Raw genomic sequence first — 26,709 nt, 5'->3', positions numbered from 1 at the left:
TACCTTTATTTTTGTTTACGGAATGGAAATAAGCTGTTTATTATTGCTTTAAAAACTTTATTTTTAATAATAAGGGAACTTTAAATAACAGTAATAATTCAACAAATTTTTCTTAAACTGATTTTGCTGTTGAGTAGCATCAAAGGAATTTTGCATCAACCCCCAATAGATTAAGCTAAAACAATTATGCAATCTGCTGTAAAAAATTCTGTGCTAAACATTTGCATATAGAATTAATAAAGAGTAAAAATTTAAATCTTTGTAATTTAAACAATAATATTATAATTGAAACAAATTAGTTTTCTAGAAGAGCTTAAAAATTAAAATTAATATTGTACAATTTCCATACTTAATTATCAGTCTAAAATTTTATGAGATTTTTATCAAATTTAGACAAAAAAAAACACTTGTCGAATAATTACTTCACTAAACCAGTCACTAATTTCTCCAACTACTTAAATAAAATTATTAACGATATTATTAATAAAAAAAAATTTCTTGGATTATCACCAATAATCAAACTATTTTAAATATTATTAAACAAAATCAAATCAAATCTATTTCGACCTTTCATTTTGAAGAACTCTTTAATAGCATTCTATTTTCTAACCTAAAGGATGATCTTTTAAGTTATTACTATGATTATAAAAATACTTAATTGCAAATCTGATTACTGGGAAATTCTAATTAATATATGTATTTTGATAATTATCTTTGTATTGAAAATATTTTTTATTCAAATAAGTGGAATACCCCAAAGATCTAATTTTTTATCACTTCTGGCTAATTTATTTTTACACTGTTATGAAAAACTTTATACTCTAAATATAAAATTTGTTTATACATTTATTGATGAATTAATTATCTTTAATTTCCAAAATTATACAATTTTGTTAAATAACATTTATCCTGATGCATTAATCTTGCTTCGGAATCATGATGATAACAATAATTTCAATTTTTTTTTTTTGGCTTTAAATATTAAAAATGAAAAAAATATCTACTGACGTTAACGATAAAATAATGGTTTTAAGTTTAGTGTAAATAAACTAATTACATGGAATTTTAATGTTCCATAAAATATTTATTAAATTATTATTATTTTTATCAAATAAATAGAATTAAAAGATTTATAGTAATATTTATTTATCCAAAAAACAAATCGACAAACTCCTCCAAAATTTTATTAAAAGCAATAGTTAAGTAATAGTTAAGTTTGATTAAAAACAAGAGTTAAGTTATATACAAAATCATTGAGTTAATTGTGTGTTAAAATTGTTAATAAACTTATTAACGTAAAAAAATTTTGTTATCTAACCTGATTTTTAACCCTATTCAAACCCAATTAGGACAAATACGAGGCTAAAAAAACTTATAATATTTAATTAAAAAAATGTCAAAAACATTAATATTTTCTCAAACAACCATCGAAATTAAAACGTTGTATTTAAAATTTAAATTTCCATAATTAATAAACTTTAAATTATCCAGTATAATATATAATTACATTGCGCAAATCCAGTTTCGGGACAATCTAGGGTAACAGACAAATCAAATTTGGTTTTGTACTTCAGGAAAAATGCTCCTTAAAATAATATATCCCACTTCCCTCTATTTACGCTTTAAGTTCATATTTTGTAATCTGGCAACTTAGTTACGAAAATATTTTTAAATATTTTTTACGAGATGTGAGTAAGTGCATGTACGTTTGTTCTCGCTCCTTTCAAATTTGGTCTCAATAAATTCTTACATTTTGTTTTACCTATACATAGCTGTGTTAAACATATTTCATTTACCCTAACACAAACTATTGGCTGTTAATAGGACATATTATGTAAACGGTAAAAACATAAAATTGAAGCTTGCGAATGTATGAAATATCAGAGCTATGTTTTTTAAATATTTCCATTTAATGAATCTTAAATTTGAGATTAGGGCAAATATGTATGATTTCTTGTCGCTTCATTTTCAGTCCACTTCGACTATCTCATGGGGGAAAATAGAAAGATACATCTAGTTTACATCAGCCTTTATATTCTCAATTTATTCAATGCCAAATTACATCACCCAACATGAATTAAACTTACTCTTATTCTTGTTCGAATTAATTACTCTAAAGTGCATCATTCTTTTTCTTTTTTGTGTTCAACTAACCAGTAATGCTCGGCACCTTTCACCTTGATGCCATTTATTGAGACTCCCCATGTTCCGAATCCGTGAATGAAACGCAAAAAGAGAAAGAAAACGCCAATTACCGGTCTACTGTCGCCAACATCATATACTTGAACAAATATTTATGAATGCTTATCATACAAATCGCAGTCCATTAGTCAAATGCAGAATTATAGGGGGATAATCCGGTCAAATGTCAGTATGGAAAAGGCATTAATCAATATGTTCTTTTTTTTTTAAGCGGCATGCGAGACAGGTTTCGATTTTGGGGAGATTACATTTTGACCTCCAATGCCATAACAAATAAAAATTTCAAGTAAATAAAGCTCAATACAGAATATCACTTCATAACAAAGCAGAATATATGAACTTAAGAGACGATGAAATTCTGTAATGATTAACTCTTTGCGATAATGGTATCATAATAAGTTTGAATCATTACCAATGAACGTGTTGAGAAATACTAAATACTTTTGGGGAAGCGATTACTATGTAAATATTAGAAACTTTATATTAACCCATTATCTTCAAAGTTAAATAACAAATATTCATGTAATTATTATTAATATAATTATTATTTTAATCGGTTATTACTTTACTTATCAATTCATTCGATTTCGGAAACGTAACTAGCAGTATAAATTTTTTTCGGTCTCTTTAATTTTGGTTATTTTTTAAATGTTTCAACTAGTTTATAGCTATTGAGTTATTACTAGTATAAACATTGTATTACCTAATGTTACTAATTTATTTAACTGTGAATATTGATGATAATAGTATTTTCAATTTGTTATTATTTTACTTATAGTTTATTTAGATATTTCACTTTCAGAAATATGACTAATATGAAATCAATACTTCTGATAATCTGAACATAGGCTATTTTTTAAATTTTTTTATCATTTAATAGTTATATAATTATTACACAATACATATCACGTACATATCATTGCTTTATTAGTTGTTGTTATTTATTACTTCATATTTGTCCTCAAAATATATATTTTATCTTAATTCAGTTAATTCCATTCTTTGTAGTCTTTTCAAAAGTATGAAACAGCCAAGTCATTATTAGTATTTTTTATACTAGTAATATATTTAATTCCCAAATTTTACAATATTAATATTATCAATAAATATTTTATTCAATTTTTTTTCTGAAATGCAACTGAAAATTTGCAACCAATATCTCAGTTATCCCAACTTACGTTACTTTCGTCCATTATTCAATAATTATGCAATAATTTAATACTATATAATTATAATGGTATTTATAAATGCTACAGAAAATATTCGCTCATTTATGTTCAAATTTTGTATTTTATCCTTTTCAATTACATAGTTTAAAATAATGAAAAATTTGCATAACCTTATAATTAAAAATGTTGAGTTCAGAGCCTATTCAGAAGCACACGAAGAAACAGTTTATAATTGGGAAGTATCCCATCAGACCTTAGGACGACATTTCCGAGCATGGGTTCCTTTGCAATTTTAATCCCGATGATGTGCCCTAACTCCCCGAGAAGTTTGACGCAAATTTACGCGATCCGCTGTTATGTAAAACGTTTTTCAATTTGTACATTTAAGCAAAAAAATCGACTAAAATTGTAACTAACAAAGAGAAATCGTTTGTAGATTTGCAACAAAAAACAAAACAAAATTTTCTCCAATAAAAAACAGATTTTTTTCCACGCATTAAGCCTTGATTTATACTTCACTATTTAGCAAACCAGTGTACTATCATTCAACTGCATATATAAATGTGAAACAGATTTGCGACTCTTCCAATTATTTACACTTCCAATTAATAATTTTCAAACTTTTTTTAAAAAAAATTTGACTGGTAAATAACAGAATTTTTTCAACTTTCCACATCAGCCCCATGCTCACACTAGCCTGCCTCTCCCCTAATTACATTTAAATTGTGCTCATATTCACATTTGAAATATTTCATTCTTTTTCAAAACGACGAAATTCAGTTCAAAAAGTTATGCAATCAATATTTGCGTGAAAGTTCGATTTAACACAATGATTGCACTATAACAATCACCTTAAAGGCAGTGCTTACGGTTTTATGGATTAAGTTCTTCTAAAAGCACTAAATGTTACCGCCCACGTGGACCAACAATTTGTCTCAAAACGATTTTCTAAGATGCGGTATAATTTATCTCTAATTTTCTTCACCTCACCCCAAACAAAATCTATGTCACCTGGCGAAAAAGAACTTTCGTAACCGTAACCAGTCGGAAACATTGTTGCCAGTTAGCATTTTGTTAAATGGGTCCCCATATGGTTTGGGTGCACGCGAGCTGTTGTTTCCACAACGATTTCGATTTCTCACTTTTTCGGCCAATTTAATACAACTATTGTTGTTACGGGAAACATAACAATTGAATGAAATGGAGAAAAAAATGAAAAATAAGTTGTTGAATCTTTTTTGATTGCTATCTTGTTTATTTGGTGTAAATATTTGTTACGGTTGATGTTATCAAAAACCTTCTTTCGCACGTACTACATGAGAAACATATTTCGGCAATAAATTTCTAGTTAAAAAAAATTCTCACTAACAATAGAGATTATTTAACTATTGTATTACAAGCCTTTTTAGGAATTAGCTAACAATTGCAGCGTTATTCTTAAATTATAAAGGAACAGCTAGACATTCTGTTGCTCAAATAAATTTGAAGAGCATACATTTTTGCGTTATAATCCAAAGATACGCTTTCATCGTCTTGTCACGTTTAATTTAACAAAACTGCCTTTTTTTAAAACATTTAACACAGATGGGACACCGGTGTCACTCTCTTGGGACACCGGTGTCTAATATATATTTTTTCTAACACTCTAATTTCTAGAAAAAAATATATTTTTGTATTTTTTTATCATAAAAAAGTTTTAATAGTTACTAAAAAAATCGGTTAAATAATCGGAATTATATTTGTACTAAAATATAAAGTTCAAAAAAAAGTAATTTAAATTTTGTTCCTTTCTGATTCAAAAATTTATTAATACTTGATTTTTTAACTTAAAAAAATGTCACTGATCAATTGTTTACTTTTTTTTAAATAACTGCAAATAAGTGTTAACTTCAAAAATTATTGTTTGGAAGTGAGCAGTGTCAGGGGAGATGGTATGGGAGGTCTCACTAGGTCGTCATGACCTCCCGAAGACTTTCATTATTCAGCAAATTTTACTTGGCTATTCGACAAATTTACGAAAATTTATTTTCTCTCTTTTTATTAAGAAAACAAAATGAAATTATTGAATATTACGCCATCATTAATTATCTTACATTATACTTTAAAGATCTAATCAAATGATACAGATGATCGATCAAAAATGATTCAAAATCACTCAAGTTTGACTTAAAACGATCCAATCAAGTGATACAGATGTTCAATTAAAAATGATTGAAATTCATTCAAGTTCGAGTTAAAATTAAGCACTTCGTTATTAATTTAAGTTAATTCAGTTGACTCTTTAAATTAAGTGAATTCTACTCAAGATGAGTAGACTCCTTTTTTCCAGACAAATGAGTGAAATTTCACTCGAGTTGAGTTATTTTAAGTGAGTAGACTTAATTGATGAAACAAAGTATGCATAAGTGTCTTATCAGACATCTACTTCTCAATTCTTATGTCTAATCCCCACCTCGCCATTGTAAAGCCAATTTGTTAACCACTCGTCATGGAGCTCCCATTTCCTAATACAAAGGAGCCAGTTTCAATAGAAACTGAGAGGTGAGTCGGCAATTAACTCGTCTTCAAAAACCCTCTCGCTTTTCTTTAATGAGAAAGAAAAATTTTAAAAATGCAACAATGAATAGGCAAATGCAGTTTGATTAGTAATGTAGTTTTCTGCATTAAGTAAATTATCAAATTATTACATACTGAAAGAACTTATCCTAATATTTACATCCATAGAAATTTTCAATGATTGAAAGACTGCATGAACAATACAATATTAAATGTTTAACCTACTTTTAATGTTTATCAGTACTTTTGATTATTTTTAATATTTAAAAAAAGTTATTATCGCTGTTACCACCGATTCAGAAAATTATCAGCAAACGTGTTTCTCACTGCTGTAACTCAAAAACTATTTCATGAAACGATATGAGATATTTCGTATTTTAAGAGAACTGATTGAAGAACATTCATATATTCAAATATTTTTGATGTGGTAATTTATTTATTTTTTGAATTATTTTACATCACATGGGAAGATTTCTTTTTTGCTCAGCAATATTCAGTTTAACGAAAACTATTATCAAGGAAATCATGATTCTTTGGTAGCTTATGATTGTATATGAGTAAGTCGTTTCGCTTTGTTTTAATTTCGGATTAGTTTTGAAGAAATTTATTTGTTTAGATTAACGAATTTTCAAAATTTTAGAGCATTTAATGTCAGTGAAATAATAATTTTTTGCAACTATTATATTCTTATGAATAAAAATTTAAAAAAAACTATTTTGATCTTCCGTAAAATTGTCAATTCGTTTCAGAGTTAATCAGTATTTATTATTTCTTATATAACCCGAAGGATTGACAAAAAATATGTATTTTTTTCCCTCCTTTGTACAAAACAAAAACAAAATCTTCAGCTTTCATTAAAGAAAAAGAAATGTTTTAATCTGTGAAATTGATGTTAATATTTAATTAAATTAATATCGCGAATTCTTTTATTCGCTCTTTGCCTTCAACTCTTGTTCCTTCCTTTCATTTGACGTCAGACAGCCTTTTCTCCTTCCTTCTTTCGAAGTATTTATTCATTTTAACGCAACTTTTTTTCCATTTAGACATTTATAATTCGAATTTTTAAACATACATATTTGATTTAAAATTAAATTTTCTTCAAGTTGGATATGATTTGTGGGAAATTCCGGTTTTCAAAATTACTGTTCTTATTACCTCACATTTAGTGAAAAATATTAATTAACTTTCTGTATGGTAATGAAACTTTTGTTAAAAATTCTGGTTCATGAAACCAAAATATACAGTATTTAAAACATACATTTTATAGTTTTTCCGTTTGTATTTAACGGTTTCTGGGAAATTCCATTTTTTAAAATTATAGTTCTTATTACCACATATTTAGTAAAAGAATACGAAATTGAAAAGTAAATTTAACCAAATAAATGGTTTTCATGCCAAGCTCTAAGGTATCGTAATAAAATTATCAAATTTTGTCCCATTTACCAAATTTTATCTTTAAACCATATTTAATTGTTAATTTTACCAAAATCTTTTTCGGGGTTTTAGGTGTTCCCATAGAGTCAGTAACACGACACATTTTACCATATTCAGGTAGTTTTGACCATACTTTTTTTCTCAATGAACAATTTTCATAGCAATAAAACAAACTTGATTAGATTTATGCATAAACATCTCTTTTTAAGCCATTAATTTGATCTTTCGAAAGAAACGCGAATTGTCCGTAGTGCTAAAATGGTCAATGTCCTGTACTTAGTTATCCGGAATATCTTGGGTTATCCGAGATTTCTTAGGCTGAGGAGCTAACTTTATACACTTTAGCTGGGTAAATTTAGGGGGGCTTATTTTAGCAACACCATTTTCAGTTTGGCTGCTAATTTTCATGTCATAAGTTTCTAGTTCAAGTAAAGTTTTGAATCGCATATTTTTATACTATTTATATTAAGGTAATTTTATAAAACTGTACTTATATTTAAGATAATTTCATCATATATTTATACATTTCATAACATTAATCCCTGAACTCTTTTTCTTAAGTTGTACCATTTATGGACAGTTAAAAACATAGTCTCAAACTATCATTTTGTCGAGTTACTTTAGTAATTATATTTACATTCAACTTTTTCCATATTTCTTAAACTCATTGTTATTTCTTGTTGTATAATTGTGTCCATCAAACTGCTTCCATGAAACTGCTTTTGTGGCCCTCAGGGACTAACTAGAAGTGTCGGGACAAAAAGAGACAATTTAATACGGAGCTCTAAAAAATGAAATATTTCCGTTTTTACGGAAAAGTTAAAAATTTCTGTTGATGTTACATATCTGTTGTTTGATTTCCGTAATCTATTATAAATTTCAAATATTCTTTAAAAAGATAAATGTATGACGTTAAATTTTTTGACACTTTCATTTTCCATTCTGGTAGTAAATGTATAAATAAACAAGTTAATATTTTACACTGTAAAAAATTATGGTTCAAATTATAGTAAAAAGTATCACCAATCAAGGTGCATGAACTTTTTACCAATTTATTTTGACCACATTTTATGAAACAAAAAATCTGACATACCGTAATTTTTACAGTAATATTTGCAGTAGCATCATTAAATCAATGCAACTAAATAAATATTACTGTAAAAATCGCCGTAAAATATTTTGCAGAAAAATTAGAATTTATAGATTCTGCACCGTGGGTGCTAGTACTTTTTAACGTAAAATTAATCTTTTGATTTAAGGAAATAACAGAATTTAATTAGATTCAAATCGTAGAATTACTTTAGTTAGCTTCGAAATATTGTTATCTACCTATAAAATAGTAAACGGGATAATTTTTATTCCTTTTCTAAAAGTAATTTGTTTTAAGCTTTTAACGTCTGAAAAAGTCTCAGTCGTCATGAAATATCATGACGCGTTGGTTACCTAATATCAAAACGGCCGGGAAATGAATAACTTTAGACACTAAATGATTTCAATCTCCATAACGTTCGCATAAAATGTTTCTTGCGTTCATTAAATGTTTTTAAAATAATGTATGAATTTCTTTTATCCACTTATAGAAAACAGATAACTTTTAAAAAGTGTTGATCGTTGTACGACGCAGGTTGAAGAGGTTAGAAATCTTTAATTAACCCGGTTAAGTTAGGTGTGTTGAGTTTAAGCAAATATTATTATTCATTCTTGACTCTCGGGTCATCCAAAGAATGCAGTTCCCAATCCTTTATTTCAAAGTCATAGTTCCAGACGTTAACTCTTATAATGAATTAAAACAATAGTTAAACTGGAGAAGAGCCTTTGTAATATGCTATACAAAGACATGTCTACTCTTTTAAGCTGTGATTAATAAGCGACTTGACTCTCTACGCGTAAGCAAGTCAGGAGAAAGCATGCAACCCTGCTTGACTAACTTTTGTTCCAATGATCGCATTTTTACAATCTAAAATCCTATCTAAATGCTTCAAAGGGTTGATCTCAACAATGGAAATTATTTAGTACTAACTATTAAGTAACGGAATCAGACTTCGAAATTGTACTTTTTTCTGAATCAACGTGATGTTTTTCAAGACATTCAAATTTTGAGGAATAGATGCAATTTGGAAAATATGGTTTCAGTAGTTCAACCAGGAGAGCGTTTGAAAGGTTGGACTCTTTGTCAAATGCACTTTTTGCTTGTTTCGTCCCGTCTTAGAAATTTGAGAACAATGTCTGAGAACAACGATTTGGAACCACGCTCGTCTTTACTGTCTTGGGAACAACGAGCAAGAAGTTTTCGTTTACTTAAACCACGCTCGTCTTGACTGTCTTGGGAACAACGAGCAAGAAGTTTTAGTTTAGCTTAAACCACGCTCGTCTTGACTGTCTTGGGAACAACGAGCAATAAGTTTTCGTTTAACTTAAACCACGCTCGTCTTGACTGTCTTAAAAACAACGAGCAAGAAGTTTTCGTTTAACTTAAACCACGCTCGTCTTGACTGTCTTGGGAACAACGAGCAAGAAGTTTTCGTTTAACTTAAACCAAGCTCGTCTTGACTGTCTTGGGAACAACGAGCAAAAAGTTTTCGTTTAACTTAAACCGCGCTCGTCTTGACTGTCTTGGGAACAACGAGCAAGAAGTTTTCGTTTAGCTTAAAGCTAATCAAAAACTTCTTGCGCACAACTGAAATATTAGTTTCCTCAAGGATAATTACATGTAAAATAATTTTCAATGCTTATTTACTAGTTCATAATTTTATTTAACAATGGTCAAAAATTTAAATTTTGAAAAATTTTGCAAACATGTATTTACCCTTTAAGCTATGTGAATTTAAAAGACAAAATGAGAAATTTTAATCAGTCGAGTCGACGACGATGATAACGAGTAAGACGAATATTTCTTGAGAAATATAAATTAAGGAGTACGAGTTTTTTTAATCTATAACTCAAGAATATTTTACTTATTTCTTTTCTATAACTTTAGTTTCGAAAAAAAAAGTTGAAATCATGCCTTTGGCCTCCAATATGGAGACTTTTCAATTAACTAATAATTAAGAAAAATTAAGTGTTTTGAAAAATAATAAAATAAAGCTCCATTACTTTTCACTTTTTAAAATAAAACAAGAGGCATGCATAGAGAGAGTCAGGGGGGAAGATTGTTAAATACTTGAATTTTCAGAGATCTAAGAACTTCGACAAAGTGGCAAAAATACAAATTATTTTAAAATTTCACGATTTTGATTACGATAGTCTTGGCTACATAAAATAAACTAACGATTTTTTGTAGAAGTGATCATATTTAAATGAAAGGCAAATTATCAAATTAAAGTATGACAGCAAAATATGGCTAAAAATACGTCTAAAAATTTTTAATCATCGTTATTAATGTATAGTTAAACAGAAAGTATTGTTTAGATTTCTTTAACATTATCATTTTGTTGAATTGTGGGTAAACTCTATTAACCGAACTAAATGTCTATCACTTGAAAAAAGTTTCCTGTCAAATAAAAAGTAATTATGTTGCGTAAAATATTAAGATGTTATAATAATTTATTTATTAAAGATTAGTCATAGATATATTTATTCATTTAGAATTAGAATTAATATCAGACATTATAAGATTAGTCAATATAAGTCCAAACATGTCATTTTTTAGAGTAAAAACACATTTTTAAAGTGTAGAGTGTGCAAAAAAAAACGGACCACACAAAATAACTTTTGATCCAATGATAGAATCTTCACGCTCTAGAACTCATTCGTAATGATTCGAGGGGTTGACCCCAAATATGCTAATTAAATAGTGCAGACAATATTTTAAGTTAAGAAATCAGACACAAAAACGTACTTTCTCTAAATGAACACAACTCTTTTCAACAGAATCGGATTTCTGACCTTTTAAATATAAAGGATAGCCGCAATCTGGGAAATATAGTCCAAATAGTTTGGTCAGGAGAGCGAACCAAAGTTTGGACAGCTCAATGTTAATTTATTTTTTGTATACTTCACCATATCTCCAGAACTTTTTAAGCGAATTGAAAACATTTTACTCACAATTATAAAATTCGATTATATTAAGATAATTCCATGCAAAAAAATAAATATTTATTATTTTTTGCATCTTATATAATAGTAGTCGAAAAGAAATTAAACTGTACAATTACTGTGTAATAATACTGCATATTATACGGTATTAATACTGTATAATATATACAATTTCTGACATTATTTTAAAAAGTACAATTATAAATGGCAAAATTCAAGAGAAAGCAGTTGATTAATACCTGAGAAATCAAATTTTATATATACGTATTTTTCAAAAATTAGATTTCTCAGGAACTAATCGATCGATTTCAATCAAATTTTGTATTTTGATATTTAAAATTGTATTTTGTTAAAATGGTACATCACAATTTAAAAATTTTCGACTATTATTATGTAAAATAATAAAAAATAACAAGCATTTTTTTAAAAATATATTTTACATGGAATTATATTTGGATAAACTAATTTTATTATTGTGTCCAAAAAATTTTTTAATTCGCTTAAGGAGATCGCGAGAGATGGTAAAATACCCAGAGTAAAATTTAGCTACTCCAGATTGCGGCTTCCTCCTATATTTCGGGAGTCAGAATTCCGAATACGTCGAAAAAAATTTACGTTTATTTGTGAAATTACGTTTTGGTGTCTGATTTCTCGACCTAAAATATCTCCTGCACTAATTAATTAGCCTATTTGAGATCCTCTCAAACCTTTAGGATTAAGTCCTGGAACGTGAAGATCCGATCATTAGACCAAACGTTATTCAGGATGGTCTATTTTTTTGATTTTGCGCATTGTACACCTTATATAAGTTTGTTCAAAACGCGTGTGTTCACTTACGAGTTAAACGGTAAGTTAATTTTAATAACAAGTGATCAAATAGATAGTAAAAATTTAACAATTGAATTCAAAATCTCAATTTGTACATAACCCCTCATAACAGCTAAACAACTGTGAAAGTGAAAGCAACTGTTGACGCATCCCCCACTAAGCTGATCTAGATCATTTGAATAAACATCCAGTCACGATCCATGTTTTCAAATGGTAAAGGCATTTCGATTTTTTTTATATTAATTCTTTTCTCTTCTTTTTTTCATTCTCTAGTGCACTAGACCGCTTTGGTCTCCACTAATTGACCACCTGCACTGTCGGTCACCCGTAAAAGAAAGGTCAAGCAAGCTGTGGGAGTCATGTTTTTCTTTTAGTTGTTCTTTCATTTTTTTTTCCGATTTTTCCGTGTTTAGCAATTTGTTGAAAGCATAACCTGACGGTTAAGCATCATTCTTTTTTCAATTTTTATTTATCTTACATATCTTTTTCGAATATTAAATGAAGTGATCCAAATTGCAAATTTACAGACTAAAAAAATTTTTCTAAAATTTATATTCAGTAAAAATTATGTGTGGGGAAAATGTGTAGATAAATTTTCAACAATTTTAATATGAACTATAAACCTTTATATGGAATAAAATCTTTTTAGCCGCGTCTCGAATTATCTTAGCTTTAAAAATAAAGTTTACTTTATATAGTATCATTATTTTTTTTTAATATTTTACAAAAGCTTATAAAAAATAATTTTTAAAGGGCAAACACTAAAGAATAATTGTATAGAAAATATTTTAAGTTCATTCATTTATTTAAAGCATTTTAACAGTTTTAATAATATAGTTATTAAAAAAAAACTACATAATCTTTTCAATGTTTGATATTTTTATAATGTATTTTATTATGTATCTTTATAATGCTCTTTTTTCATTGAAAAACTACAACTTCATCAAGATTAATTTTCTGTAGATCAGTTTAATTAATATTGCTATAAAAACACAATTTATTTAATCTTTGTCACAGTTGTTTTAACTTTTGGTTTACGTAAGCTGAATTGTTTTAAGTTCTTTCATTTTTTTTCATTTGTAAAACGCGTTAAATAGGATAATGTAAATTTGTTTAAGAATTTGTATTTTTGAAATTTGCATAAAAAAGAATGTAAAAATATAGCATAAAATTTTGTTAGATCTTGTATTATTGAAGATGGTACTGAGACGAGGTAATCGAGCTAATATTTCTCGAAATATAATTCAATTACACTTATGTACCACATTGAACACTTCTTACGTTTTTGATTGTATTTGAATGCAGCTAAAGTCTAACCGAACGCAAAATTCCCCTTGATTACAGAATTATTTTTAATATGATTCAAATTGTAAAAAATTATTTTAGTCTCAACAGAGTTGCTTGTAAAAATTCATACTTTTCATATAGGTCAACCAATCAATAATGTGCCCTTTTTTTTACTTAATAAGCACCAGTTATAACTACTAATATTTAATATTCCACAAAGAAATCTTATTGTTATAAAAAAATCAATAAATAAATCAAAAGTATGCTTTATGTATAATTTTCAATTTATCTTACGACTTTATAATGCTTTGTGAATCTACAATCAATAAAATTATTAATAGATCGAAGAAAAAAACAAAATATTGGAAGTTCATATCGTATAAAGAAACTTTCTTAAATATCAAATAAAGGTTTATATTTTCAAACATTTTGTTAGTTACTAAAAATTTTATCGTTTGTCATTGTGTTATCGATGTTCGTTTACAGTTGTTTTTCACCGTTTGCAAAAGTCATGCGATCTTCTCATAATATCCGTGTTTATTAAATGTCGTTTTTATCCCTTAACAAAAGCCATGAGATATTCTCATAATATCCGTGTTTATTAAATGTCGTTTTTATCCCTTAACAAAAGTCATACGATATTCTCATAATATCCGTGTTTATTAAATGTCGTTTTTATCCCTTAACAAAAGCCATGAGATATTTTCATAATATTCTTATTTGTTGTTTCTCTCCTTTAATAAAAGTCATGAAATTTTTCTCATTATAGAATTGAAGCTTTAAATCTAGTTTGAAACTCGGATGTATATTACATAATTGCACAAATACTTGTACTTGCTATAATATACTTGCACTTGCCGATGATATACTTGCACAGGTTCAAAATGGCAATCATTATCGTGGAATATATATATTTAATACTATGTTTCAGGATTAAAACATTTAAAAAATTCTAATTTCTGACAAAAGAATAAAATAAGTATTTTATAACGAAGAGTGCAGATATTACTTATTTGTAAATGCTTACCATGCGACTAATTTAATAAAATATGCATAGTTTTTGCAGAAATTTTACAAAATAACATTGAGAGCCGTGATGGTTCAGGGGACAGAGCGTTCGCCTTCCAATGATGTGAACCGGGTTCGAATCCCAGTAAATACGAATTCCGCATCCGGCTTGCACCAATCACAGTGCTGACGTGAAATATCCTGTGTGGTAGACGGATCATGGGTTAGAGTCCCCTTGCCGTCAGGATAACCGTGGGAGGTTCTCGTAGTCTTCCTATCCATGTAACGCAAATACGGGTTAGTTCCATCAAAAAATCCTCCACAAAGGCAAATTTCCCCCAATACTTGATCCAGGAGTTCCCTTGTCTTCTGGATTGGGTTCAGAACTCCATANGAGTTCCCTTGTCTTCTGGATTGGGTTCAAAATTGCAAGGCTACGTAGTTGAACACTAGTAGTCATAAATCCAAAAATCGGGTCGGCTGCTCAGCGACGGTTATAAAATAAAAATATATAAAATAAAATAACTTTGAAATTCGGATGATTACACGGCCTTTTTATTAGAATGTGTTACATAAAAAAAGAAACTTTTTTCATTTGGAACACAAAGAAAAGCTTTCTAGGTTTATTTTAGCTTGTTTAATAAATTTTGGTATTGAAAATAATGAAGAAGACGCACAAATTACATTCCCTCAACAATGTTTGAAAATAATTTCGCGTCAATAGGTTGACGCCGATTGATTAACTTTTGGAAACGAAAACAAAGTAAAATAAAGTAAAACTTTTACATTGACCATTAATAAGTTTAAAGTCAATAAATGTTCTTGAAAATTATTATAGCAATTACATAACGTTAAATTTAAAGGATAAAAATTTTTTTACATTTTTGCTAGGTAAAATAATAAAAAAATTGGAAAGAGAGGGGGATATGAATGAAAACTATATTCAGAAGTATTCGATACTAGTATAAAACTATTACGAATTAACGTATTACAAAGTTAAACTAATACGAATGTAGTTTTTCAACAATAGTACTTAAGCCCAAAAAAAATTTAAATTTTTCGCAACATCCTAGTCCGAATTTCAATAAATACTTGAAGCTTTATTTTTTAATCAAAGCACGAATGGAGCTCATTTTATTTTCCAGTGACAAAGCCTTTCGAAAATTTTTATTTAAATTGCCAATAAGCTCTTAAAATAAACTCTTATAATACCAATAAACTCTTAAAAATTGCCAATACCAACAAACTCTTAAAACTTAATGCCGTAGTGTTTTAGGTCCTCAAAACACTTTTGGTGCATTGAGAAAAATAATATCATCAAAACTACCAAAATATTGTAAAATTTACCGTGTTTATGACTTTATGGTATGGTATAAACCCTATTTTATTGTTATGATTTAACAATAAAATAGGGTTTTATAATATGTGATGAAATTTGGTAAATGAGATAAAAGTTAGTAATTTTATCATAGTACGCATATGATATTTAAATATAGAATTAACTTTTTCTTTAAAGATGGCACTGAGGAATGTCGAAAGTACCAAAATATGGTGAAATTTACCGTGTTCCCGACTCTATGAGTGCTTTGGTAGTGATTTTGGTAAAATTAACAATAAAATATGATTTTATAATGTGTGATAAAATTCGGTAAATGAGATTTTGGTTATTTTATCATGATACCTTACAGCGGGGCACAAAAACCATTTATTCGGTTAAATATACTTTTCAGTTTTTTTTTTTTACTAAATATACTGTAAAAAGTTCAGTCTGAAAATCAGAATTTATGGTAAACCGTTTGTATATGAACGGAAAGATTACCAAATGAATAGCTTAAATACCATATATTTTGGATTATATTACCAGAATTATGGCTTATCTTTTTACCAGAAATATCATCATCAGACAGTACGGTAATTTCACTAGAATTTTTTTATCCGTGTGCAGATTCTGATTCTTCTTCAAGACATAAACTTGAATCCTTTTTACAGAGTTTCTGAAAACTTACTGACCCGATTTTTGATACTCTGTGTCACAATTACTCTGTTAATAAATAAAGTCCATTTATGTATTTGTTTAAACCATAACACTTTATTATATTAATAATAAATTATCTTTTTATTAATATTTAATATTTTTACGAAAATATTTTTTTAACTGTTTGCATATTAATTGTAAGTAAAGCAATAAAAATAAAAATAAAAAAAACTCATTGCTTCGAAAACGTTTTTTGATTTTCTACTGAATTATACACCTGTAACATTTTGTGATCTTTCGTTACAGACTATTCTATTAAGAAATTTTCAAAGAACATCAGCATTAGAAGACGGAAGGAGGTATGCTTCTCCGGCAAAGCGTCTCGAAAGTTTCACAAGTAGATATACAATACCCACAAACGTAAGTATTCATTTTATTTGCACAACTTACTATTGAAAATCATAAATCAAAAGTTAAGGAAACTTTTAATACCACTTCTTTAAATTTAACTTTTAATTTTAATTACTTTTAATTAATAACCTTTAATTATATCCGTTTATAGTAAAAAAACGTACTTTTTCTCACAACTATCTGATTTGAAAGATGTTCACGGGATTTTTTGGATAAAACAATAAATAATAACAATAAATGCTTTATATTGTTTTAATTTTTAAGCAAAAATGATGTTAAAAATTTTAAAACATATCCAGTTCTGATATCTAGAAAATATACATAAATATTCAGTAATATTAATAACTGACTTATTGTATATTCACTTATCTAATGTGGTTCTCATTCTTTTTCTTTTTTTAATTGAAAATTTTTAACGATTGCCTTTTAAAATGATATAACGATGTTGCGTTTATCTAAAAACAGTATATAGATAGAAAGCTGTATAAATTTATGTTAAAAACCCTTAAGTTAGCTGAAACTAGTGAATTTATTAGTTTTCTTCCATAGTCATAAATTCTATAAAGTTAAATAGTACAGTTAACTCCGTTACAAATCAATGAATTTAATTTGTATACATTCTTTTGTAAAGATAATTTTGAATGACTCATATCTTGTTATAAAAAAATCATTTCTAAAATATATTTTCTGTTCCAACAAGATATATAATTAGTTCCAGATTTATATAGGCTAGACTTAGCTCCTCTTCCATACTTCCAGACCTGGAGCATCGCGAACTTTAAATCAGTTCCTGAAAAAGTATATTTCTTTTTTATTACACTTCAGTTCATTATGTTTCTCAATAAGTAATCTATTTTTCTGATTATCTTTAGACAGTAAAAATTTTAATAATGGATCTATTTCTTTGCTGTTCCTGAAAAATGATAAGTTAAATGTTTCTATTGCAATTAAAACAATCAAGAAGAATAAAATACTTACATTTTTACTTCGGAACAGTTATAGATATTATTGGCACTCAAAGAAAAAAATTATGGTAAATTTACCGTACAGTACCGTAAAGACATTTCTAGTTTAAAAAAACAAAAATCTAATTCTGGTTAATAAAACCAAAATATACGATATTTAAACCATTCCTTGATAATTTTTCCGTTCATATGATATTGATTTACCGAAAATTCCAGTTTTAAACTTTATAGTTCTTATTACCACACATTTAGCGAAAAATACAAAACTTAAGAGTAAATTTATTTAAATAAATGGTTTTTATGTCAGGCTCTAAAGTATCATGACAAAATTAAAAAAATTTTAGCTCATTTTACCGAATTTTATCATAGATTACATAACTTCATTTAATCTTTAATTTTACCAAAATCATTACGATGTGCTCCAGTAAAAATTATCGACATTTTTGGTGTTCCCATAGAGGCAGAAACACGATAAATTTTACCATAATCCAGTAGTTTTGTCCATATTTTTTTCTCGATGCATCATAACAGCTGGAACAAATTCATTTAAATCAATCTTAGTTATTCGCAAAATGCGATATTATTGAGCATTTTTTATCCATTTGATAACTTCGTTGTCTTTTTTATTATTCAATGCCAATTCCTTTTTGGTCTCTTTCGGAAAATAAAAGACTATATTAAAAGTTACCACATTCTGAAAATAAAAGAATAAAAAACGCTAACAATGACGGTGATGGATCTGTGCAGTTCTTGGTCACGAGTTTTCACACTGATGTTAATCTGGTGATTGCTTTACAAAGACACGGAATGCAAAAAGAGCAGTTACTGTTTTCTATTCAAACATTATTCCTGTCCAAACAAATGCTACTGTGTATCAGATACTGTTCCAAAGATTGAAGTTTTGAAACGCTCAATCTATCATCCAGCTTGAAAGGTTTTAGAATCTGACACTATTTATTCAGTGGCGTGATAACTTGAGGAATTATTGAATTCGTGCTTAACGGGATACTTACAAAGTCTATAACGTTGAAAAAATGTATGTGGGTATCAATATCATTATTGTTATCTGCGTTTAAATAAGCAAGCGGAACTTTCAATAGTGTTTTTGCGTGATAACTACAACATATCTAAAAACAGCATACTGAATTAAGTTCGTGCTTAGCGATATGCTTTCGAAGTTTACTGTGTTGTCAAATTATACCCGGAGAAAAATATTTTGGTAAAATTGCCGTGCTTTTTGGTGTTTCCAGAGAGTCAGAAATAATGTGCATTTTACCATATTCTGATATTTTTTACCATACTTTTTTCTCAGTACCTCATAACAGCTGGAACATATTCCTTAAAATCAAGCCAATATTTAGTTATAATTCGCAGTATGCCATCTTGTTGAACATTTGTTATCCATTTGATGACTACGTTTGCCTTTTTTTATTTTTCGAAGGCAATTACTTTTTTATCTCTATTGCAAAAGATTTTATTAAAAGTTTCCACATTTTGATATAAACAAAATTTTAAAAAAAATAATAATAACTAAACGATAGCGGTGATGGATCTGAGCAGTTCTTGGTTCACGCATTTTCACACTGATCTTAATCTGGTGATTGCTTTACAAAGACGCAGAATGCAATAATAGCAGTTACTGTTTTTAATTCAAACATTATTTTTGTCAAATCTAATGTTACTGAGCAGCAGATATAGTGTCAAAACTGAAGTTTCGAAACACTCCACCTATCATCCAACTTGAAGGGTTTTAGAATCTGACACCATTTATTCAGTAGCGTGACAACTTAAAGAATTTTTGAATTCGTGTTTAAAGCGGTACGTTATAAGTCTATAATGTTGAAGAAATATCGATATCATAATCCGTGTTTAAATAACAGTGTGGAATTTTAAATAATATTTTTTGGGTGACAACTACTAGAAATCAAATTATACACGGAGAAAAAAAATCTGGCAAAATTACTGTGCTTTTTGGTGGTGCCGTAGAGGCAGAAACGCTATAAATTTTACCATATTCTATTATATTTGACCATACTTTTTTTTCTTAGTATATGGAGAAATAATTAATGAATCCATGGGGATCAATATCATTATTTTCATCTGTGTTTAAACGTAAGAGTTCAAATAATGTTTATGTTTCAACATAACTGAATCATATTTAACAACAACATGCAAAATTAAAGTCGTACATAGCAGGTTTCATTCTAAGATTAGAGTAGTGATAAATTATATGACGAAATTATTAAATAACTCAATGGGAATTAACATTGTAATCTCCATCTGTGTTTAAATAGCTTCGTAGAATATCTAATAATGTTCTTGTTATTACACACCAAAACTGGAGGATATTAAAATAGTTAATTAAGCCAGTTGTCTGTTAAGCGGGTCATGAATATTACGGCTCAACGATTATAAATTAATAGCACGATAAAGGCAATGTAGTTAGCATTACACATCAGTTCAAAAGTACGTATTTAACTTAATACAAGCCGTTAATGTAATATTAATATAAATTTATAATCGCTTAAAAGCATTTACTATACGGTATTAAATAATCTCAACAATAAGTCGTATAAAAGATCTATAGCTTTTAATTAGGTTTTTCAAAGTAACTCAAACGAAGATGGAATTTCAACATCAAGGTTCAATTATTACGGCATATTAAATATTAATTTTAGGTCTCAAAATGTGCTTTCATATAAAATAACATACAAAAATTTTAAATCAAAAGTAAAGACAATATTTATTTGCTTTAAAATTCATTGAATAAAGCTAATTTGTCCGACATTTGTAAAAAAACATGCTTATTTTATTACTCATTCTATTGTCTCATGAGTATAATCAAATATAATAAAATTTATTGCATTTTAATAGTAAATATTGATCGATATTTTATTCATTGTTTAAAAGGATTAGGATATCAAATCACATGTTCTTTCACAGTGACCCTTGTATTTAATGAGTAAGAAATGATAAGACCACTATCAAAATCATTAAGAAATATCAAATGATTTGTGTCTTAAACAGAACAAATCCTGATATGTTATTAAATTAATGTAAAGGTGATATTCCTTTTTTTACATTATAAGCGCAATAATGCTTGTTAAAGTATTTTTATACGCTATAAAAAATTTCGATTGATAAACACGCATTACGAAATATTATTAAGGATTTCATCAATAATTTTTTATTCTTAAATAAGTTATTTAATTATTTTTAGCTTGAAAGTGTTCTCACAATTAGAATTGTGGAGAAAGAAATAAAGGATAAACTATGAAAACTTAAAAAAATTGAAAATTCTTTTTTCGAGAAACATTTTTGGTCTGGTTTTCATCATAAAAATTTCCTTTATGAAAATTAATTATAAATTGTAAGAATAATAACTAATAACAAACTAAAATATTTCCTAAAAATCAATTAAATTTTTTTATGACAGAATTCTTTATGCTTCCCATTTACTTAAGTATAGTATCGAAATTAAAGGATAATTTTTAAAAAAAAACACATGCTGATGATTGGTTATTTAGAGCTTATTGACATACTACGCCAATGCATCACTAAATGTATGAACAGCCTAATAGTCAACAGCTGATTTGAAACAGCTCTACAGCAAATAATTATAGTATTTTTAATTATTTGGCTCTAATCAACAATATGCGTCTAAATCAGAAATGTTACAAAAAATAGAAAAATTTTACCGCATATATTACACTGACTAAATCCAAGGCCACAATTTTTCCCGGTAACAACATGATGACAGCATGGCAGCACTAATATAAAAGAATGAAAACTCAAGTTGCCACTTTTCCCGTAGTTGTAGAAAATATTAGTAATTGAATAAAAAGTCTTTAGAACCAGTTAAAATTTAGGTCTTTATTTTTTAACTACTTTGAATATTACAAGAAAATAATAGCATCAAAGTAAAATTTAAAAATTCTAAGCAGTGTTCTCTCTAAGCATTTTTAGAAGGTCGGCCCACCTTGCCTGCCCTTTGATCCCTATAAATGCCCTCTCACGGCCCTTTTTGTAAAAATAAGCCGCCATACCTTAAAACACTGCCTTTTTATTCATATTCCATTTTTGAGAAAAATTAATTAACTGTTTAAATAATAATTACACGCACAAATTATCCGTGTTTATAGGTTTAATTCTGATTACTATAATAAATATTTACTTTGTTGGGATTATTCCGAACTGGTTAAATTTTTGTAAGTTTTTCTTTTTTGAAGGGAGTATATTAATAAAAAGATTTATTTGAAGAATAATTTCAAATTTTGAAATTATTCTTCAAATAAATACCTGTTTAAAAAAATCCTCTTTAAATGTTTATTTTCTAATAATTTTCAGTACAAATTATAGAAAAATTGTTTTAAGCTGTTTATCAGAAAATATATTTTTTTTAGTTTACTTTTTTTTAAAAAAAGTGTATGCACATAGATTGTCTCTTAGCATGCCTTTCATTATTATTTATGAACTACAAATTTTTCTCTTATTTAGATAATGAGTAAAAATTGCTTTTTGAAATATAGTTATAAAATAGTATAAGACGGTAATTTAAAAATTGTAGAGGATCAGATTCAGTTATTACATGATATTACACGTTTTGATAAATATTTACGGTGTTAAGCGAGATCTCTTTCAAAAGTCAAAGTGCATTTTTCTATGAGAAAGCATCCTGCCTTTTTTATTCCTGAGGTGAACTCGGAACTAAGCACATATTATGTTTTTATATAAACGGAATTAACCACTACCCGTGACGTTTACAATATCTCTACGCATTGAACTTGCTTTAGAACTATTTTTTTTTTCATTTTTTCAATAGGTAGTCAGATGTACCCGAACCAACAGGTTTAGTAGCATTGTTATAAAGAATTGTATCATCATTATATCTCATTATCTTGTCATTCCATTTACAGTCTTTCTACTTACAAAATTCTTGGTTAGAAGTTGTCATTGCAAACCGAAACGAGCATTAAACTTTAATTGATAATCTAAATATTTAAAATTATATTGTTTGTTCTCTTAATCAGTCGAACAATAAAATGAAATAAATACACTTAATTAGTTTATGTGCATAATTTTTTTATTTGTATTTCGGGACTTTTTAAATAATAGAACTAGAAAATTAATATTAAATTTTATAGGAAATAAAATAGAAAAATAATACAAATGAAACTTATGAATTAGAAAATATTCTTAAAAATGTCCCCAAAATATTCGCTAATACAGAACTTTACATCTATATTTAAATTCTACTTACATTAGTGTGACTTGCTTTTTATTGACTATATGTTTAAGTTGCTTTTTAGAAGCTGAAACGGAAAATATTATTGATTTTGCCATTAGCCAAGGAATGTAAGTTCTTCATAATTTCAACTTCATAAGACTGTAAAACTTCATAAGACTTTTTAAATTTAAAAATAATTCATGTAATTGAAATGTAATACTTTTACTAAATAAAATCACTACGCCATTTATTCAAATTCACAGAGCATTATAGATTTTTCAGATGGATAGTTCATACTTGATTAGCTATGCTACAATCACTATGCGAAGCATAACCATTCATTGTATGACGAATTAGTGTTGTAATAAGATTCAACTGTTTTTAGTATAGTGAAAAGTCCTAAGACTGAAATAGGTTAAAAATAGTGCTCGTGATAAAATTTTAAACAACGAAAAGGGAAAATTTTAATTAAGATTTGGCCACTAGCCAAGAAAAGTATGCTCTTCATGAAACTTATCCGGTATGTTCTGTCTTGAAGATACGCTTGTTTTGTGTAAACTTTGTCAGAAAAGTATTTGACACTGCTTAAGTTAAAATACCATTGCTTCATTAATTAGATATTACAATTTGACTCTATCCACTACAAAGTTATCGTTTAATTACACATTCTTATAAGTAATTTATCTTTTCCATCTGCGACAATAGCGCACAATATTGTTAATTAGGTAACCTAAACCCTGCACAAATAAGTATAATTTGCCCCCCCCCACCACCACCCTAAATAAAGTTCGCCAACTACCTCAATAAGAGTTGACTGATTTGATTACCAACTGCTCAAGAGGTAAAATTACTGTTTTACCACCAATGTTGTGGAAAAACAAACATCTCATTTAAAAAAGAAAATTAACCAGTCATGAGTTCTAGCCAAAAATACGCTTTGCATTTTTAATTTTGAGCAATCTTATACTTATCTTGAGCTAATCTGTACAGCGATCTACTCTGATTGATCTTTAGAGTTATCTTATAAAGTGTTTATCGGCGTTAGCTGTGGAACGGTGAAAAAATGCGAACATTGGAATAGTAGATATCATACATTAAAATATGATAGTACACTCACAAAAATGATCTAGCACCTGTTGGGAGATTCTCATTATTCTTACTGATTAAATTATCTATGTAGTTAATTTTTTTATTATAATACTGTCACATTAAGACCTAACAGACGAGTACTAAAATATTATCTCATTATTCTCAATTTTAAGAATATTTAAACTCAACTGCATTTCGACAAACTATTGATTGATTCAAAAAATATGTTTATGTAATATATATATATTGTTGAAACAATTATACGAACTTCCAACGGAATAAACTAAACGAAGTAAACGAATTAAAAAGGAACGTGGAAAATCAAATCAAAGTAATTAAAATTCACTGGCCTTTGGCTATTTCCTATTCTCTGTTCTCAAGTTGTAATGATATTAGTTTAACAAACTTAGTGAATTTACAGCCAGAATAGATTCAATAAGGTTATCAAGTGATAAATATTCTATTTAAGTACATTAAAGTGAAACGGAAACAATACGGTGCACTTATTCCTTAGGACGAATAAATCAAGCAATCGCTATAAGGCTAATATCTTTTTTTTTACTTTTATGACTTTCTCTGTTTCTTTTCTAATTTCAGGATCCTGCTTTAGCAGCCAAACTTCCATTCACTTTTGGTTATCGATTCACTGATGATTACGGCACCACACAAGTTCGAGAAGAAAAAACGGATCCAGATGGTGCCAAAACTGGTTCATACAGCTTCATAGATCCATCCGGAACTTATAGAAGAGTTGATTACATCGCAGATCACCGTGGATTCCGAGCTACCGTTAGAACTAATGAACCAGGAACAGTACCAGTAGATCCAGCTCATGTGAGTGTTCGAGTCGAAGAAAATTTGAACAACAATCAGCCACAATTGCAACCAATTCGAAATTCACCACAGCTGGAGTATAGCAGTCACATATTTTCTCGCTATAATTTTACTTCGAACCCTCCCCAAGAAAATAATCATTTTAATGAGCCATTACAAAATTTAAGAGTTGTGGATCAAAACTCTTTATACAACAATGGCCCTATATTTGAGGCTCAGAGGAATTTACCCAGAAGACAACAAGATACATACAATCCTCCGTTTGGTTCGAATGCAAATTATTACCAAAATAACATATCTCCTAACAAACCACCGGTTTTCCATCAAAATGTGCCAAATGATTATAATTCAGAATTGAAATCAGATATTTACTTTGATGCACCGAATGTCAATCAAGAATATATTTTCAGAGAAAAAACATCAAACATTGGCTCTAACACTCCAAGTTATTCTTTGATTAATCCGGCCTTACCACCTAACCGATATCCAAGACGACTCCGGAATCCAAGACCTAGACCAAAAGACAGTCCACAGTATGAAATCCATACTCCTAAAGGCTTCGAAAATTATCCGGAGTTGCCATTGTATAGAGATAAATAGTTGACAAAATATTAAATTGTTGGTTTAGCTTTCATGCTAAGAGTAAATTTGCTTAAGAATGCTGAGACATATTGTCTCTGTTTATGAAAGATGAGGCATGTTGTCTGTGATAATTTGAAGGTAGAATGAGGCTGTGTCAGATCGACCAGAGAGAGCTACGAGCTTGATTTAAAAGTTGTAATCGTTTGCAAGTTCAGTCCTGATTAAACTTTATTATTGATGTTAGGAACTGAATCAGCTTAGAACAACAGAGAAGAAATCGTATTTATTGCTGGTCCTGTGTATTTTGCAGCATGTAACGTTTCAATAATGTATCAGGACACTAGTCTTTTGGGTATAACCTAAAACTTTCATGGAAAAAAATGTGTAGTATTTGCCATAGAACACTTGACGGAAACAGTCGTATTAAAAACAGTTTTGACATCAGTTTTCACAAACTATAATTTGGTCGTAACCAACAAATGGTCACAGAGGAAAAGAGAGATAAGACAACAAAATGATTACTTTTCCATACTTTTAGAAAAGAAAACAAACGTGCTAGCTATGAATAAAACTGTTTCAGAAGTTTTGAAAAATGTAAATTAAGAATTCTATTCAGCACTACAAAAGATATGATTAGCTTTGATGCAACTTCCAACAAAAAAAAAGGATATTTGAAACTAACAACAAAATAATTAATGTTTCTAATGTAAAGTTCTTTCCAATAGTTTACAATTGACCAAATCTAAAATCAAAAAAATCCTTTTATATCACATAAAAATATTAGTCTCGGTTACTGAATCTTTTATTTTGACTTCTTATGCTATTTACAAAGGATTTTTTTTAAATATCTCATAAAAATTTTAAATATACCTTAGCAATTAAAGAGATGAATTTCCGATGTCTTTTAAAACTATACACACCTAAGTTATCTATTTGACGAGTTTAATTTTGCGAACTCAATACATGTTGGTTATAAAAATTAAAAATAATAACATGAACATAATCTTCAGAAAATCGCAACTGGCTTAAAGAAGGTATCAAATATTTACTAATTATTAAGATTATTTAAAACTAGAAACCTAATATATCCGAATAATTGTTACTTTT

At 28.1% G+C, this 26,709-nt stretch overlaps 1 protein-coding gene across 1 annotated transcript in view; it reads left to right on the top strand.

Moving 5' to 3' along the window:
- LOC107442647 (uncharacterized) overlaps window positions 1-26,267 on the top strand; it is an 88,985-nt gene extending 62,718 nt beyond the window's left edge. Inside the window, exons 2-3 of the mRNA XM_071181443.1 lie at window positions 16,801-16,914; window positions 24,784-26,267. Coding sequence (XP_071037544.1) covers window positions 16,801-16,914; window positions 24,784-25,620 — 951 coding nt within the window. The 3' untranslated portion in view covers window positions 25,621-26,267. The remainder of the gene's footprint in view (window positions 1-16,800; window positions 16,915-24,783) is intronic.
- Window positions 26,268-26,709: the final 442 nt, after the last annotated feature.

Source organism: Parasteatoda tepidariorum, chromosome 5 (assembly GCF_043381705.1).
Source record: "Parasteatoda tepidariorum isolate YZ-2023 chromosome 5, CAS_Ptep_4.0, whole genome shotgun sequence".
Classification (NCBI taxonomy): domain Eukaryota; kingdom Metazoa; phylum Arthropoda; class Arachnida; order Araneae; family Theridiidae; genus Parasteatoda; species Parasteatoda tepidariorum.
This window is presented reverse-complemented; position numbering and strand designations above follow the sequence as displayed.